At 40.4% G+C, this 16891-nt stretch overlaps 1 protein-coding gene across 1 annotated transcript in view; it reads right to left on the bottom strand.

Moving 5' to 3' along the window:
* Positions 1 to 16891, bottom strand: part of WNK1 (WNK lysine deficient protein kinase 1) — a gene marked incomplete at its 5' end in the record, with an annotated part of 105943 nt that overhangs the window by 15395 nt on the left and 73657 nt on the right. The window contains 10 exons of the mRNA XM_009582709.1: positions 4072 to 4155; positions 6921 to 8344; positions 8705 to 8845; positions 9070 to 9121; positions 9907 to 10080; positions 12345 to 12461; positions 12902 to 13064; positions 13630 to 13721; positions 14405 to 14686; positions 15827 to 16300. Coding sequence (XP_009581004.1) covers positions 4072 to 4155; positions 6921 to 8344; positions 8705 to 8845; positions 9070 to 9121; positions 9907 to 10080; positions 12345 to 12461; positions 12902 to 13064; positions 13630 to 13721; positions 14405 to 14686; positions 15827 to 16300 — 3003 coding nt within the window. The remainder of the gene's footprint in view (positions 1 to 4071; positions 4156 to 6920; positions 8345 to 8704; positions 8846 to 9069; positions 9122 to 9906; positions 10081 to 12344; positions 12462 to 12901; positions 13065 to 13629; positions 13722 to 14404; positions 14687 to 15826; positions 16301 to 16891) is intronic.

Consider the following 16891-nt stretch of genomic DNA (forward strand, 5'->3'; position numbering starts at 1 on the left):
AAAAATTCAAAAACATGTCCAAAATTTCAAAAGCAAGCATGGATAAAGCAAGATTGAGGATAACACAAACTTTAAAAAAAAAAAACAAAAAAAAAACTAACTCACAAGTTCCCTCAAAGAAGCTATCTGGATGATTGACTTGAAGAGGAGGAAGGGAGAAGGGCAGTCACACTCCCAAGTAGGCTTATTACTTAAATTTCAGCTGTTTGAATAGGCATCCAAGATGATTTTCAAACTTGACCAATTGAAATGGGGAGGGGAAGAGAACTACCTAAAAATATCTTAAAGATAAGAAAAGTTCGGATTCACTCAAAATTGATTAGGGCCATACCCCTAAGATACATATGGAAGAAGAAACTGTTGGCAGATGTCACTAAGTTGCAATTCTGACCCTACAGAGTAGAAACTTCCATCCAAACTTTAGCATCATTAATCTTTTCAAGCCTTCTATATTAAAAAGCTAGATTTGTTTTTAGAACTGAAGCTGAGGTCATGGCAACATAAAAACATTACCTTACACTTTCAAGAAACTGAAAGTTAAGAGATACACAATAGCATAAAGATGCTTTCAACAGGTTGCCAGGATGACATTCTTCCTGAATTGTGGATTTCAAAACACAACCAAAAAACCTAAGAACAATAAACCCTGTATCAATTCCATCCAAATAAAAAAAAGAGCACAAGAAGATACAGACTTCTATGTCTCCATTCAGAAATCCAAATGCTTAAGCAGACAAGTGAGCTAATTTAATTCAATAATACTGTAAAATAAAGATGACATTTGACCTGAAATACTCATCACTTAACACTCACAAGAAGATATTTGCTTCAAGTAAACAAAGAGTTGTGATATCAGAATGATCAGGAAATAAAGATTTCCTTATGGAACAGGGGTACCAAAATGAAGCTTGAAAAATTAATCTAAATACACTTCAAAAACCAATTAAGGAATAAACAGAAGAGGTATTTAAGACTAAGGAACAAACTGTCCAGAACTGGTCTTGAGATGACACGTACTTTGTCTGCAAATTAGGAGTCCGGTACTAAGGAGACAAAAAAAAAGGTTGTGTAATGAGCTATGACAGAAGCAGTAAGGAAGGCAAGCCTATCTACTTTAAGACAAGCCAGTAATTTTCCAGATAGCAGCAAATGCCCTTAACAGACAATTAGATTTGATCCAGTTGGTCTCCTGCAATTTTGTCTCACTCTTAGACAGGATTTAGAGTTCAAATGAGAAGTGAAATTAGGTAAGCTGTTTGCAAAGGACAAGAAGCAAGGGATCTGTATTTGTGCCTTTTCCATACCACAAATCCTGCCAGAAATACCTATGACAAACAGGAAGAAGCCTTTTGCAGTGGTACAGTGGCTTGAGTCACCTAAATGGCTAGAAGTGCTTTGAGTTTGGGGGGAAAAATATTACTAACATACCCAGTTCCAAGCAATGACAATAAAAAGGACTATGAACTTAATGTGACTGGTTTTAAGCAGCTGCCTCCAGATCCATTTGCTATCCTTGCTCATGGTAAGAACACAGGTAAGAATTATCACCAAACTGTTTTTGTCACCTCTTCAGCAAAACCATACTTCAAAAAGAACTGGCTGAAACGCATAAACCAGCTTCTGCCTCCAGAAGCCGGAGGAAAAAAAAGCGTTGCTTGCTAACACTACCATCCTGTAGCTCTACATAAGTCAATCAGCTTCTTGCTAAGTTTGCAGGCAGTAGTTAACCTATTTCCTGATTACTCAAAAAGGCAGGAATATGGCCCCCTGCTAGAAAGAAGCTGCATAAAACCAAATACAGCAGCACCCCTTTCCATGACAGCTTTCAAGAGCAATACATTCACTTTCTTAGTTTTCTTAAAGAGCACAAATTTCTGCCTTTTCACGCTGAATAATACTTTCCAAGTAGTAGACTGATTCTCATTGCTTACAAAAGATTTAAACATGCTTTAATTAAAAAGAAGAGACAACCAAGAAGTACTTCTGGACACAGAGGCCATCTGCAAGGACTCCTTGATTAAGGTCACTGATTTGCATTTGCTCCATCAGATGAAGACCAAGAAGGTGGTAGAGCAGGAACAGAGGATGAGATGTCAACTTTCAGCACATTGTAACATAGATCCACTAGACTGTTTTCATTCTAATCTCCAGGACATACTCTATGCAAACTTAGTCTAAAAGAGATTCTTAAGGATCACAAAATAATGACATTTACTGAGAGAACTAGAGAAACTGCTGAATAAAGACAGAGCTTCTGCACAGAGAGCACTGGAAGAAAAAAGCTGGAAAACTTAAAAAGGGACTATTAATGTCATGAACCAACATAAAAATACATGAAAGCAGCTAACATGCCCTGCTGCTCAACTCTACTCATGTCTTTAGAACCAGGTAATACCATGGTTCTCACATTTGAAAGACAGAAATGGAAATACTATTCCAATGGTATCTTTGAAGATTAGTACCCTAATACATGTAATTCAGTTTTTACAGTTTTAGCTGTAGAATATGAGCCATGACAGCTCATTAGCCAAAGTTGCCTTAGCACAGTTTAAAGTTGCCATTTTCTAACACTATTCCTTTGTATGACAGTCAGCTTAAATCCTTTCTACAAGTTTTCTCATCAAGCTATTGTAAATCCCAAAAAAGGAACAGCTTGCAAAGAACTAAAATGACCTTTAAAATTTAGTTTAAGTTCCCTTCCACAGGTGAAACTTGAATTCAAGAGCTCCATTGCAAGAGATGAGAGGGAGAATGTTACCAAAGTGTTATGGGGGGGGCTTTATCAAGGTTAGCTCAGTCTGCATTAAAATTCTCAGTGGTCAAGAAAACAACACAGAAATCAGGCCATAATGCTAATAAGTACTGTACAAATTTTCATACTGTAGCTATTTTGTTGGAATTACTTTAAAATTATAGTTAAGACTGAAGTCTCTTCTTTCTATAAAAGGACAGACTCCAATTCAAGTGTAGCTTTTGGACACATATTCTAGGACTATTCATTGTGGACTTAAGCCACAGCTGGAAGAGGTTAATACTGTAAGAAGCACATGTACACAGGAAACAGTAGATTTAAGACAAAATTACTCTGAGCCTTAAGCAGGCACCGCTAGGTACCCACTTGAATCATATTTTCTTTACAGGTTTGAATACAAGACTGGGATGATAATTCTGTGCCAAGTGTACTTCAATATAATTCTACAGAAAGCCATCTTTGTGTTCATTCACAAACTTCTTGCAAAAGTAGTATAACTCTATCTCATGATCTCATGGGTTTTGTTCGGTTATTTTTTCAGTTTTTCTTTGCATATTGTTATTTCTCATTACACAGCATTTAGAACATCCATAAAACAGTTTTGTCTTAAGAGTTCTTTCAATTGGGGAGGGGGGCAGGGCTCTATTTTTTAAACAAAAGTGAAGACAGATTTAATCTTTGTGGTCTTGAGCTGAACACCTGCCCAATTTACATACAAAATATCCAAGCTAACTATTGCATACAAGGACAGAATCTGAGCAAGGGAAGCCAGTATTACATTTCAACTCATGTTTATGATCAGGAGCTTCAAAGACCTTTTGCAAATCTGAAAGCCTAGTGAAATCAGAGTGTAGTAATAACTGGGAATAAAAACAAAAACAAAACCAGGAATTTGCAAAGCCAGCAATTTTGCATTTTCATTAATGTTTAATTGCAGTATATACTGCTTCCCTAAAGAGCTATTATTTTGCTACTATACCCTTTTCAAGAAGAAAACAGGTTCAAGTTTTATGCACACACTCACCTGTGTTACTTTTTTGTTTTTTAAAAACATTCTGAAGTGCAGGTTAACACACTAAAAAACCCCCAGCCTGATTAATTGTTCCTGTGCTTCAGACACTGGGTACAGCATCCCGAAGGACAAGCTACATATCCAGTGCTGAAGTGACTCTAGCCACTGCTACAGTTACGCAAAAGAGGTTACTCAGTCAAAAGAAAAGAAAAACAAAGACATTAATAACATGCAATGTAGAGTTTAATCGAAACATGCTCTTTGAAAGGAAAAGCAGCAGATAAAAATCTGCCGAGTTGTGTAGCACCTGAGTTAGTGAAGGTCCTGGAAAAGGTGGCAGCGGCTCACTGGATGGAGTGCCAGCTGGAAGTTCAGAACCTACTGGTAGCACCTATGGATAATGAAGAGGAAACGCGAGTCCATCAGACATGGAACAACAGAAGGATCAGATACCAAGCTACAGACAGTCATGTCACACAACAGAAGCCTCAACATTTTTTTCTGTAGAGACTTCTTTCCCGGAGAGTTAGCATAGAGTCTTTAGGGATTTTTGCAACAAAGTTGGGGGAAGCTGTTTGTTTGCTTTTGTTTTATTTTTTAATCCAGATTATCTTTGAGTGGGCTAATTTCCAGTTTAAACAAGCTGCTGTGTCCAGGAGCAAAGTATCTTGGGGATATTATTTTCAAGTCTGCAAGAAATGATACAATAACTCTTCCAATTCAGTTAAGTTTCCAAGAAGCTTAATTTATAAAAGGGTGCAAGAATGCACTCAATCTCCTTACAATAGATCTATGTTAACTGCCCATTAGCAACAGCAAGCTACATGCTTCTGGCAAATTGTTCCAAGCAATATGACTTGAGAACAGTGAGAACAGGAACCGTCATGCCTTGAAGACATCTCCACTTGTTGAGAAGCAGATTTATAGACACCTCACACCAATCTCTTGATCCATCACTTTTTTGAACCTGAAAGGTGTTGATGACCCACAGAAGATGACTAGGCCATGCAACTGGGTAGGGGGAAGTCATCCAGGTTATGTGGAAGAGGTTAGAGAGACTGGAAAGGTTAGAAGGAGGCATCAAAGCCTTCCCGCCAGGTCAGATAGCACATTCCAGTTAGTTATTTCCATAGTTAGGGAAGTGGGAAGTTCTAGGATTTAAGTGATCCATTACACAATTTGCAATTCTTATTCTCAGCTGTAATCTTGACGCTTGACCATGACTTTTCCGTTTGAGAAATACATGACAGCGTTATGAGTTACAGCATTGGTCAGCTGGCTTCCCTTGTACGACAGCGAGCACTGCTGGATATGGGTAATCAGTCCAAAGTCTACTCCAGTCCTCAATAAGCAGAACCAGTTCTAGCTTACAGTCATGTTACCACAGCTTAACTAATGGTTCAAACTGCAGTAATAACTGCCTGGTGGAGATATGCTCCATAATTATCTATCCTCCCAAAAACATTGCAGCAGGAACTACACAAAGTTGCATTACCTCAGCTTTTTTTGTGCATTAGGAACATACTCATGGATGTTACCTGTTCTGAGGCATGTTGAATCGCTAAGCTGTGGCAAGTTAATAATTTAGTTTATAAATAAAAGGCAAAACGTACTTTATACAAATTCGTAAGACAAGACAAAACACATTTAACTGTCTAGGTTAACAGGCTGGCCATAAACAAAATAAAATGCACACATACACAGTTTAGTAAACCCCAGAAAACTAAAGCAGCAAGCTCCTTAAAGCTCACAAACACCACAGAAAGTGAAACTAAAATTAAGCTTTGACAAAAACCCCCAAACTAATTTAAGTGAAAACTTCAGAGAGGAGGTAGTTTTCCCACAACTGACATCAAAAACCCCAAACAGTTATTACATTTAAACCCAAGCCTTTGTAATTACAGGTTTGCAGTCAGCAGGTTTCTAATTGCTCCAACTGTTCCTGAACCAATACCAGTTTTTATTACTTTCTAATCTTTCTTTTCTAAGTCTCAACTTCATTTCTATATAAATGAATGCCTCTGTGTCTAGGTTTCCTTCCCAACTTCCTTGGCACATACTCCCACTCACACAAAGCAGAAATTTTCTACTTAGTTTGAATACAAAGAGTACAAGGGAAGGACTACTAATGAATGGAGAAGCTAGGAGCATTAGCTCAATTCGAATGGCCTGAAACTGGTCAATAGCAAGGCTAGCCAAAGAAGACCAACACAAAGTGTTGGTGGGTGGAAAAGAACATTACAGAAACAAAAAGTGAGTATTAAGGTTTTTGGTTTGTTAAACACCTGAAAGTTTCTTCAACCTATTTCCATTTAACTTTGAAAAGGAAAGGGCTACCAATAGTTTAAAATACTGAAATGCACTGTCTCCCAACACAGGGAGCCATTTAAAAGAAAATAGGTAGTCTAATTTCACATATTGATACTTCCGATTAGTGAGCAGGTAACAATGTCCACAACACATCTCAAGTTGTTACTGTAAATCATGACTATCTCTATGAAAGAGTAGCACAATTCAGTAAACAAATACAAAAGTTTGTTTTCAGATATCCAGATATCTTTTAAACTTCTCAAAATTCTGCCTTCACAAATCTAACATTTGGAAGGAAAAGAGTATCCAGGCACCACATAAGCAGCAGAGGACTTTTAGAAAAAAATAGAAAACCACTACCTTTCAGTCAGGTTCACCTTTGCCTTCAAGGAACAGGTTAATGATAAGCAGCAAAGCTAAGCTATCCTGACTACTTTGGGAAACATACAACCACCCTGTCTCATTCTAGTGATCATGTGCAAGATAAAAAGCTAATTAAAGCAAGCTTTCCAAATCCTATTTGAAAAAACAACAATAAAAAACCCACAAAAAAGCAAACCACAGTTGCTTCACTGTTTGTAGTTTAGGAGTAGGAAAAATTAACAGCAACGCTAAAGAGCTCTCTCAGAGGCACAATATAGAATTGGACTTTTTTTTTTTCCCCAATATGGACAAAAAAAAAACACCTCTTGGGACACAAAAACAATGAGAGCATAAAACTTTCAGTGTTATATTAAATGAAGACACCTCTGCCTGAGTAAGTATTTTGCTTTATAAAAGGGATTTTGCTCATGAAGGCTGTTTCCTACAATACTTGAATATTCACACAAATGTTGCATTTCTTACCGGTACCCTGCTAAGAGGCGGCTTTGAAGGAGAGGTCCCTGGTTTTACTACTGCTGTTGCAATGCTGCTCGATGCCGAAATATAGCTGACTGGGGTGATCACTTGCCCGGGAGTGGCAACTGGTGTCAGCACTGGCAAGCCAGTTGGTCCAAGAGGCAAACTGCTCGGAGGTATACAAGTGCTAATGGATGTCAGGGGTTTAGTTGGTGCAACAACAGTGGTTGGTATCCCAGGAATAACTGTAGTTTCCATTACCAATGATGTCTCCAGAGATACTGACGGATGCGCTGTTCCCACATTACCATGTTCACTGAAGAGAGACCGTAGCTTTTCTTCCAGGGTCTTTATATCATCAATACCAGGAGCTTTAGACTGAGCATCAGCATCAGCCTCCAGACAGTGAATGTGAGGCTGATTGGGTAACGGAGCTGGTTGAGGCTGGCTGTGTATCAAAGTTTGTTGTACTGCAGGCAAATTAGTGACTGGTTGTGGTAAGACACCAGGTAAGGGAACCTGGGGCAACATGGGTGTCACACTTGGAATCTGGGGTAGGACAGGTGTTGATGTAATTCCTGATGGGACAAGTAAGGGATGTATCATTGGCTGAGTGACTGAACCACATATGCTTGTTGCTACTGAGGATAAAGGTGCAGAGATTGGAAGAGACAAGCCAGCTGCACTGCAGAGGTGTGATTTATCCATAGACTGCCCGCTCTCAGGTAGTGACTGTGGAGCACTTACAACTGTTGTTTCTGCCAGATTGGAGACAGAGCCACTGCTACTAAGCTGAGGAAGCTGCAAAGCCACGTTTTGAGCCAGAGACAGGGCAACAGATGCCTGTGGTGCTGCCATACTACTTACAATCTGAGGAGTAGACTGAGATGTCACAGCTGGTGCAACGACACCAAGACCAGTGACACCAGGAACCTGGGTAGATGGCAGTGCCAAAGACGACGCTGTGCTGATACTGGGGGCAATGTCTCCAGTTACTGGTTGAGCAGGCTGGGATGTGGTGGGTAAGGAGAAAGAAGCAGGGGCGCTCACACTGGAAGCGACACCAGTTGATTGCTGTCCAGATTGTGAGGCTGGAGGTGGAGAAACAGAGCTTGGCACACTTGCACTTGGTGCAACTCCAACAGCTGCACTTTCTGAAGGCAAAGTAACAGATCCTGGAACAGAAACACCTGTGCTGGAGGGAACTGATATTGAAGAAGCAGCCACAGAGGCAGGAGGTGCACCACTGCCCGCCATGGTAGAAAGTGCAGGTGGAAGTGGTGGTATTGTTTGATTGAACACTGGAGGAGCTGTACTAGGTCCTTCTGTCATTTGAGTGTGCCCCATCTCAGAGAAAGCTTGCTGCAAGCTCAGTGATGATGCCGAGTGGGAGAGATTCATTCCAGGACCATGTAGTGGAGATGCAGCAACTGGAAGAACAGAAAAATGTCAGTCCACCTGGAGGAGTTCATTACAATATTATTGTCTATTGCTAGATTAAGATCACATTTACCTCTCAGCATAATAAAAAAAAAAAATTACAAATCCAGGCTTACATTAAAATACAGAATTAAGGTTTCAGAGTCTTGCAGACAGTCCATCAGCATTGCCCCCCCAACCTGAGAATCCTGCATAGTATCACCCAAATTATGATCACTTCTTACCAGCACAGACAGTTCCTTACTTCCCCAAGTACTTTAAGAGGGCTTTAGGAACAGTTTAGTTAACCAACTTCACAGTTTCGATGAACATGTCTTAGCCATCAGATTTTAAGGGTTTAGATAACTTACCCATATCCGGAGTTTCTTTTCCTCCAGGAACAGCAGATGTGAAAAAGCCCTGTTCTTTTAACCGACTCTCAGGGACAGGGCTGACAATAAACCGTCTTCCTGCAGAATGGACAACCTGGGTAAAGGAGCTAGGAGGAACCCCTAAACAGAAAGAAGTCAGATGTTTAGTGATACATGATGGTAACTGAATACATAACCTGCAATATGGAATGTGCACTCCATCGTGTTTAGTGATACATGGTGGTAACTGAATACTTAACCTGCAATATGGAATGTGCACTCCATCATACAAAATAAAAACTTGGCTGCACCCATCCGCTGAAACAGAAAGAGGTAACTGTTGAAAAAAATCACAAAAGACTTACCTATTCTTTGTGGCATGGAAGATGTAGGATCTGGCTGTTTGAACTCTAATTTCTGTAAAGTAAGATAAAATTTAAACTTCTATTCTGAGACAGAAACCCACAAGATACTTCTTAAAATGCTAGCTTACTGAAATGTGGGCATTTAAGGTAAGCAGTACCTTGGACCCAAGCACCATTACCAAACTAGTGGAATTCTGCCCAAATAAATGTCAGCTACAGTGCTTTTAGAGCTTCTCAGCTTAGTGACCATCAATGTAACAAATTGATCTAAACACTCTGTTTGCAGGCAGTCCAACTGATTTCCTTAAACATTCCGCAGATAAACGGATGTTTCAAACTAGTTCTGGGTGGAAATAAGGCAGAAATTCAGGGAATGTCACCCCTTCTTATTCCCAGCAACGAGTTTCAAAACCTGTGTTTCCTAACCAAGCCATCCAATCTCTTAGTAGCTCACTGGGTAGAGGGCCTGAGTCCAGGCTCTCAGTGTTTAGTGAGCAGCACAGGGCTGGGGGTTTTAGTGTCCTACCTCACAGTAACCTCAAATCCAAGAAGCCTCAGCATTTAAGATTGTCTGTTTAGTGGACTGTTAGGAGATGCAGCAGCTTCGGAAATGTTAGAACACATCAAAAAGCAAGAGGTCCACATTATTTAGCTTTCTAAATGAATTTTAGGCTCTCACACTGATATGAAGCTTTCTCTGCTTGTCTTTTCATTTAATTATTAAGCTTTGATATTTCTCATGAAAGAAAATTTCAGTTTCTAGCTAGCTCTACTCACAAAACCATACCACCCAAAACGGAAAATACAAATAGCTAAGGCAATCTGTCCTCTACATACCTGCGATCCTGGAAAGAAGCCGTCATCTTTTGTCCGCATACTCTCCAAACCCTGATCACCTTCTGGCTCCACACTTACATCCTCACTTAGCATTTCATCTGCTTTCTCAATAATCTCTCGTACCTGTTCTACGAATGAGTCTCTCTCGGTTGCTAAAATAAACTCATTCTGCACCTGTAAAGAGAACAAAGCAACAATAATTTTCCACAAATTATTTCAAAACAATATATTGAATAACCATAATTTGCTTCTGGTGTTACTGTTCGTCCTCCCTTCACTGTTCTTATGCACAACAAAAAGATGGTGACACCTTAGAGAAAAATAATTGTTTCTAAAATTATCTCCAGCACAGAAGTATTTGCCCTGGTTTATTCTTTGCTGTGGAACAACATTCAATCTCACTTCTTCATCAAACTGTCACCTCAATCTTTGCTTAGCACAGTGAAATTTAAAATTAGCAGCCTTATCTTACTGCAGTTCCTCTTATCTAATGTAATGTACATTAAGAGCCATATTTAAAGGGAACTATAATATAAGAAAAATTTGAAAGTTCTGTATTGAAAGATGTGTTCTGTGCTTCTCTCTTTCCATGCCAAATAGAACTTCTACTCTACGCAGATTGCACATCACTAACTCAAAGTCTGGCTGTAGTACGTAAATGCAAGTATTAATTCCCAATACGGGGAGAGGAAGATTGCTCAGCCTATCTAGTTTCAGTACATTATATTGCTTTATAAAAGTACATGCTGCTGCTTATATTGGAGGAAACAAGCTTAAACAAGTATACTTGGCATTTAGCAAGACATTCTTAGTTCGGTCTGACCCATGAGAAAATTCTGTCTCCTGAAATAATGCACGGTATAACTCTCAGAGACAGCTAGTCTATGAAACAGAAGAAAAGCTGTCAGTCACAGTACCTCTGCTGGGAAACAGAGAGAAAGTGCCTTAGAGATAAAGCCTGAGACATTGCTTTTACATCGAGTTTCTGGGATGCTGGTTCAGAAAAAGGAGAGACAAGCATGATGTGCTTGTATCAGGCTTTGCAATGCAGAATACTTACTAGTTAAAGAAACCTTCAGTGCTTTAATTTGAGCAATGACAGATACCTATATGGGGTATGCCTAATAGTATCCTGATTAAAAGGAAACCAGAAAGTCTTACAATCAAAGGTTTTCTTAATATTCAACAAGAAACCAATGAGCACAGAGTTCCAGATTCAGTTGCCTAAATTAGGCTGCACACTTTAACTATGTCACTGCTTTTTGGATGCACAGTTCACTTATTTTGCTTCTACTCATCTTCAAATATTTGTGGTTTTCGTTGTTGGGAGGGGGAGAGGCATTGGTTTTGGCTTGGTTTGTTTTGTTGTTGTTGTTGTTTTTTTTTAAAATCAACCATACTCTTTTATTCCTCCATAGGATCACTTTAGGTATGAGGCAAAGACAGACATCTGTGTATTCTCTCTGTATTTCTTGGCACTTGACTTCATGTTATTGATTTGTTTATGCTGCCAATACATGTACATAGCCAAGAACCAACTTCTTCCTCTTTCTTGGAAAGCCATTAGTGGCAAAGAGATCAATTCTCCAGTGTCACTGATTTGGTTCCTTTTGACAGGTATGAATCCAGCACACAACACCTATTATTCTGCCACCTCTCTAAGCTAAAAGATGAATGCTGCACAGGTGCCCAAGAAGCTGTCAAAAGATACTGCTTTTTGTCATCCCCCCTCGCTTCAGTAACACTAAAACAATCTCAATTTCATTCAGATTGTACCAGCCCCAAAATACGAGTTTAAATTAAAAAAACGGGGGGGGTTCTATTCCATGCTACACAGTACTCGCATTGAAAGCTATCTCTACAGGGCAAGTTCTTTTCTATGCTTGACCATTATACATTGAATGGAGAGGTTTTTTCCTTCGAGACAGTCAAAAGCAGCATCAGTCATTACTGACTTTCAGAAACCAAAAAGTGATTCCCATTCCTTCCTTTAAGGGTAGGATCTTGCCATTTCAGTTGAGAACAATGGCAAAAACCCTCAAAGCTTAAGTGTAAGTTTTAAAGATTTAGCAATGTTTACTCTTAGAAAAGCAAACAGAATTTGTTTAACCTGGCACTTTCAGAAAATTATAGTTGTCTGCAGTTTTTCAAAAACTAGATTGCAAAAAAACAAAAAGCAGATTTACTTGATAAAACCACAATTCTAAGGTAAAAACTGACGCAAATTTTCATGTGAACTGAGTATGCAGTATTAGCTGTCAATTTGATATACCACTCTGTGCCCAGAGTTTTTAGTTGTGCTTGCATATCAATAAGGTGAGCACAGGCCATGCTACACGGAAGAGTAATTCTGAGACACAAATGAGAAAATAAGACTGCTTATATTACTATTGTGATTAAGACTGGATTCAATTCTTCACCTCTAAAATATATCTTACCATAATTGAAGCTATTTCCTCAGGGTTGTCGCCATCCAAATCAAATTTGAAAGTAACCATTTTCCGATTGTGTGTCTCTAGCTGGCATTCCACTACCCGATCACCTTTATTTGAAACCTAAAGCAAAGAAAACAATAGTTCAAACCAAAAGCATGAGAATTTAAGACTTGTGCTTTAAAGCTCACAGAGACAAAGCAACAGTACTGGTTTAATACAAACATATTCTCTCTTTCCAGTCTCATAAATGGTACCATGTACAGCATCATTTTTTCTGAGGATACAGCAGATATTCTGGAATAGTCTGTGGAATCACTGGTGGCTAAGCAAGCCAATTTTGCCATATCTAATGCTCCAAAAAGCTTTTAATAGATGACATTTGTAACACTGACTCCAGAAGCAGAAGAAATACACTGGATAGCTTGTGTACTTGGGGCCGGGGGGTGGGCACGCAGAACGAGACCGCAGAAGACACACATTCCTCAAAGGAAAATAAACTTTTTGAAGCTCAAAAAAGGCATCATCACTACCAAACTGTCACTAGAACAAAAAATACTCACATTTAGAATTCTCAGTTTCGGCCTAGCAGTCTTCTCATGGCGAGAGCGACTGCGGACAGACCTGCGCATATGACGTTTAGTAGTCCTCCCTTCATGCCTTCCGCCAGAAGCTGGAACATTCTCGTTGCCATCGCTCAATCCTGAAGCAACATCAGAATGCGCACTATAAAAAAAAAAGGCAACTTTACGTTAGTATCCATGCACTCCATAACTGCAACAATACAGTTTACCCTACCGGATGGTATTCTTTTCTGGATAGCAGTAGATGTCTGTTAAGCGCAGAGTAGGCGAGAAGAGTCTTAGGGTTGCTTGAATAGCAATTCTAATAGTAATTATTTAGCTACATACCTCTTGCAAGCTGAATTGTACAAATATATCTTCTGAATATGTTTTCAAGCTATTTGGAGTTTGAATTCTGTTTAAGTGCCAAAAGGACAGAAAAACATCCCTTATGATCCACTTGACATGACAAATAAAAAAAGCATTAGAAGTTAAATCACTATACACAATCCTATGTACTCCCTCCATACCCTGCTGTAAATCAAAACTTACTCCATCTCTCATAAGCCTATTTTTCCTCTAGGAAGTTTATTTCCTCACATCCTCAAGAACACCCTCAGTGAAAAAAAATATCCCTGGTGCAAAGAAATACCTAAGGATCATCCAAGAAAGAATAATCTAACACATGAAATTGAAATTCAGTTTGGTGCAAAGAAAACAATGCTTACCTATCCATAGAAGAAGCCAAAGGGGTAGACTGAGCAGGCTGTGTTGCTGGAAGAGTCTCTGAAGGAGCAGTCTGTGAGACTCCCTGAGTACCCTATGGATAGAAATCTACATCAAGAACCCCCCGCAAAGAATACCGTTCCTTTTCAAGTAGCCCAGTAGTCTTCAATGTTTCCTCCCAAATCAGTTGTAAAGCTAAAAGCACTACCCCTTCTAGAACTTCAAACAGCTGGCATCTAGACAGCTCTGATTTACAAAAGATTCTAGAGCAAACTGCAATGAAGCAAATCATCATCTGGGGAGGGATGGGGAGAGGAAATCAGCCATCCTTTCTACTGTTACGTGTCACTACAGTTTGCCATGCAGCCACAGTCTTACTAACAGAATGTGCAAAATGCAAGCCAACGCAGAACACAAAAGACAATTCAAATTCTCCCTAGCAAGAACCACGCTGCAGGGAGTAGGCATAATGACAGACTCTCAAAGGCTATCAGTTGCAGTTTATCTTTGATATGGAAAAAATGTTCTACAGTACTAGCAAGAAGTGAAGTGTTAACAGGTTTTTGCCTGCAGGATGCACACTCACTTCCCAACAGAACAGCCAGTGGCAACAAGGTCCCCACATTGGCATGACATTCTGCTGTAAGAAAAAGGTCATTTGAAATATTAATTTCCAACTGAAAACAAGCATGGAAGGGATTAGTTCCCCACACACATACACTGTTGCATAATTCAAACACCCTAAATGTATTGTTACATTATATTCAACATATTTACCTCCAAAACTGCCTGCTGCGAGGAGGCAGATGAGGCCTGTTGCGCTAAACTCACTGTAGGCTGGGGCACTTGAACCTGTCCTCCTAGGCTGCCCATGGGAACTAAAACGTTCTGCTCCACATACGGCTGCACAACAGGAGCAAGATAGCCCGGCTGAGCCATTGCATCTGTGGGTAAGGGAGGGGACAGTACGGCAGAAGGAATGCTAACAGAGGCCACAGCAGAAGAAGGTGCGACACTCGAGTCGCCTGGGTATTGAGGCGGCAGCCGAGATGGGAAGCCCTGTAATAGAAATGAGGGAGTCAAGTTAGTGAATGTCAGAGGTAATTACTAAATGAGAGGGAAAAAAAAGTATCAGTTTCACGGGCATGTTCCAACTTTCCGTACTTGTTCAAGCACTCCCAAAGACTATCTTCGCAGAGAAGCAGAGCAAACTGTTCATGTAGCCAAAGCTCAGCTTGCAAGTCACCATGCTTGAACAAGCAAATTCCCACCCAAAGTTCCAAGTCTTAGGCAAAACAATCTTTACCTCCCAACTTTTGCAGTTGCCTATGTGGCTTAATATTTTAAGGCCTGAGACTTGAAGTGAGTTTGAAGAATTTTCAGGCTGAACAACTACTGCTCAGAAGATGTTATGCAACTGCTGCTGATTCTTGAGACTAGTAGCAAAAACGCTCTTGTGTTCTTCCTGTCCTGTCGTGATGAGCTGATCCAGGAACCAAAGAACATTCCTACACACTGTTTGTGTTCTACAGCACTCCTTATGATCCCAGTGCAGATATTTCTACATCTATACAATTTTTGTTCTAGAAGAACAATCATATACTGAATCACTATTCAGATTGCCATTTTTACAGTGATAGTACAAAGTAGCTGAAGCAGTCTGTGCCAAAGCAGCCTAGCATTTCATGACTAGCATCAGATACTTACATCATTTTCAAGATCCATGCCGTCTGACTTATTTCTAGAAAGTCCGTGTCCCCCCCTCCCCACCTCCCTTCCCCTTCCCAGACTTGGAATGAAATACTGACATTGCTGAATATGCTGCCAGTGATTTTCTTTCCAACACACATCCCCCATTGTTAAAATCACTATTTTTTGGATTTTTTTTTTCCAAATTGACAAATCTCTTGGATATATAACTGTCCTCTTTCACACAGTGGTTGACCGAAGTCCTGCACTATGATGCTGTCATTTTAGACAAATTCCATTGCCAAATACGAAAACCTCAAAACACCAGGGTGTCCAAGGACTTTCCCCCCCCCTCCTTAAAATGGTCCTTTACCACACAACAGAATTCATCTTCGTGGCTTAATGGCTCTCTTATGAGAAGTGTGTTGGCCAGGGCACACAGTTCAGATCTGGTACCTTAGAGGAACAGGCAAAAATGGGGAGAAGAGCTCTGCTGGCTTGCAACAATACCTGGTAAAGAGCATCTCCAGCAGGAAGTGAAGCCTCAGCAGCTTGTCCAATGCTGACTGGCAATCCCACGGACTGGACAGCTGGCTGCAGGAGCTGCGGGAGAACCTGGCTGGGCAACTGAGCCACAGGCTGCATCAGTGTGGGAAGCTGGCTAGGGACAACGGTTGATCCTACAGGGACAGTGGTTGCCGCAGCAGACGTTGCCAGTGTGAGCAATGGCTGATTCATGCCAGCTGCCATTGAAATGGGCAGTGACTGGAAACCTGGCTGAGCCACTGACACATGAGGAGCTGCTACGGGCAACTGAGAGACTGAGAACTGGGGAACCATGGAAGTTGGCAAGGGCTGTCCCATGGGTAGAAAATGAGAGCCAATGGGTACTGATGGGGCAACTGAAGGCTGAGGGAGAGAAGGTGCTGCAACAGGTAATTGAGGCTCGCCTTGGATGATCGACACTGGTTGGGAAACAGGAAGCTGGGGAGGTAAAGAAAATAGAGATAGATTTTTTTTTTTTTTTAAAGCAGGGTTGCAGCAAGCAGAATCTTTATGCATTAGTCAAAGAAAGAATTATTCAAGTTACAGCACTCTGTTAAAGTGGGTGGGGAGCACAGTTGGCAGAGTGGCTGGGAAGTTGGCTGGAGTTCCAAAAGGTCCTCACTTTGCCACACTTCCCCTGAAGAACTCAACAGGCTCTTGAAACAGACACCCACAGAGGGTGAAAGAGCAACGTTTGAATACCCTGAAGCACCGACTTGTGCATAAACAGAATCAAATTCCCCTCAACTCTGTCCCCAGAGCCAAGCCTGCCTTCTTACAGGAAAGAAGTGCAAATCTTTCAACAAATCTGTCAGCTTTGGGTATGGGGACTAAAGCAACGGAGAACGAAAAGCCACTGTGCCAGCATTCAAAGAATGGCAGGGGACATGTCAATTAAAGCCAGCGAACAATGCAACTGGAAAGGCAGTTTAGATGAACAAGCAACAAAACAACAATTTTAAAAACAAAATAAAGGCTCACATGTTCAAGATAGAGATATGAGCCAAAATGAAGTAATAGTAACAGAAG

This window comes from Fulmarus glacialis, unplaced genomic scaffold (assembly GCF_000690835.1).
Source record: "Fulmarus glacialis isolate BGI_N327 unplaced genomic scaffold, ASM69083v1 scaffold3558, whole genome shotgun sequence".
NCBI lineage: Eukaryota > Metazoa > Chordata > Aves > Procellariiformes > Procellariidae > Fulmarus > Fulmarus glacialis.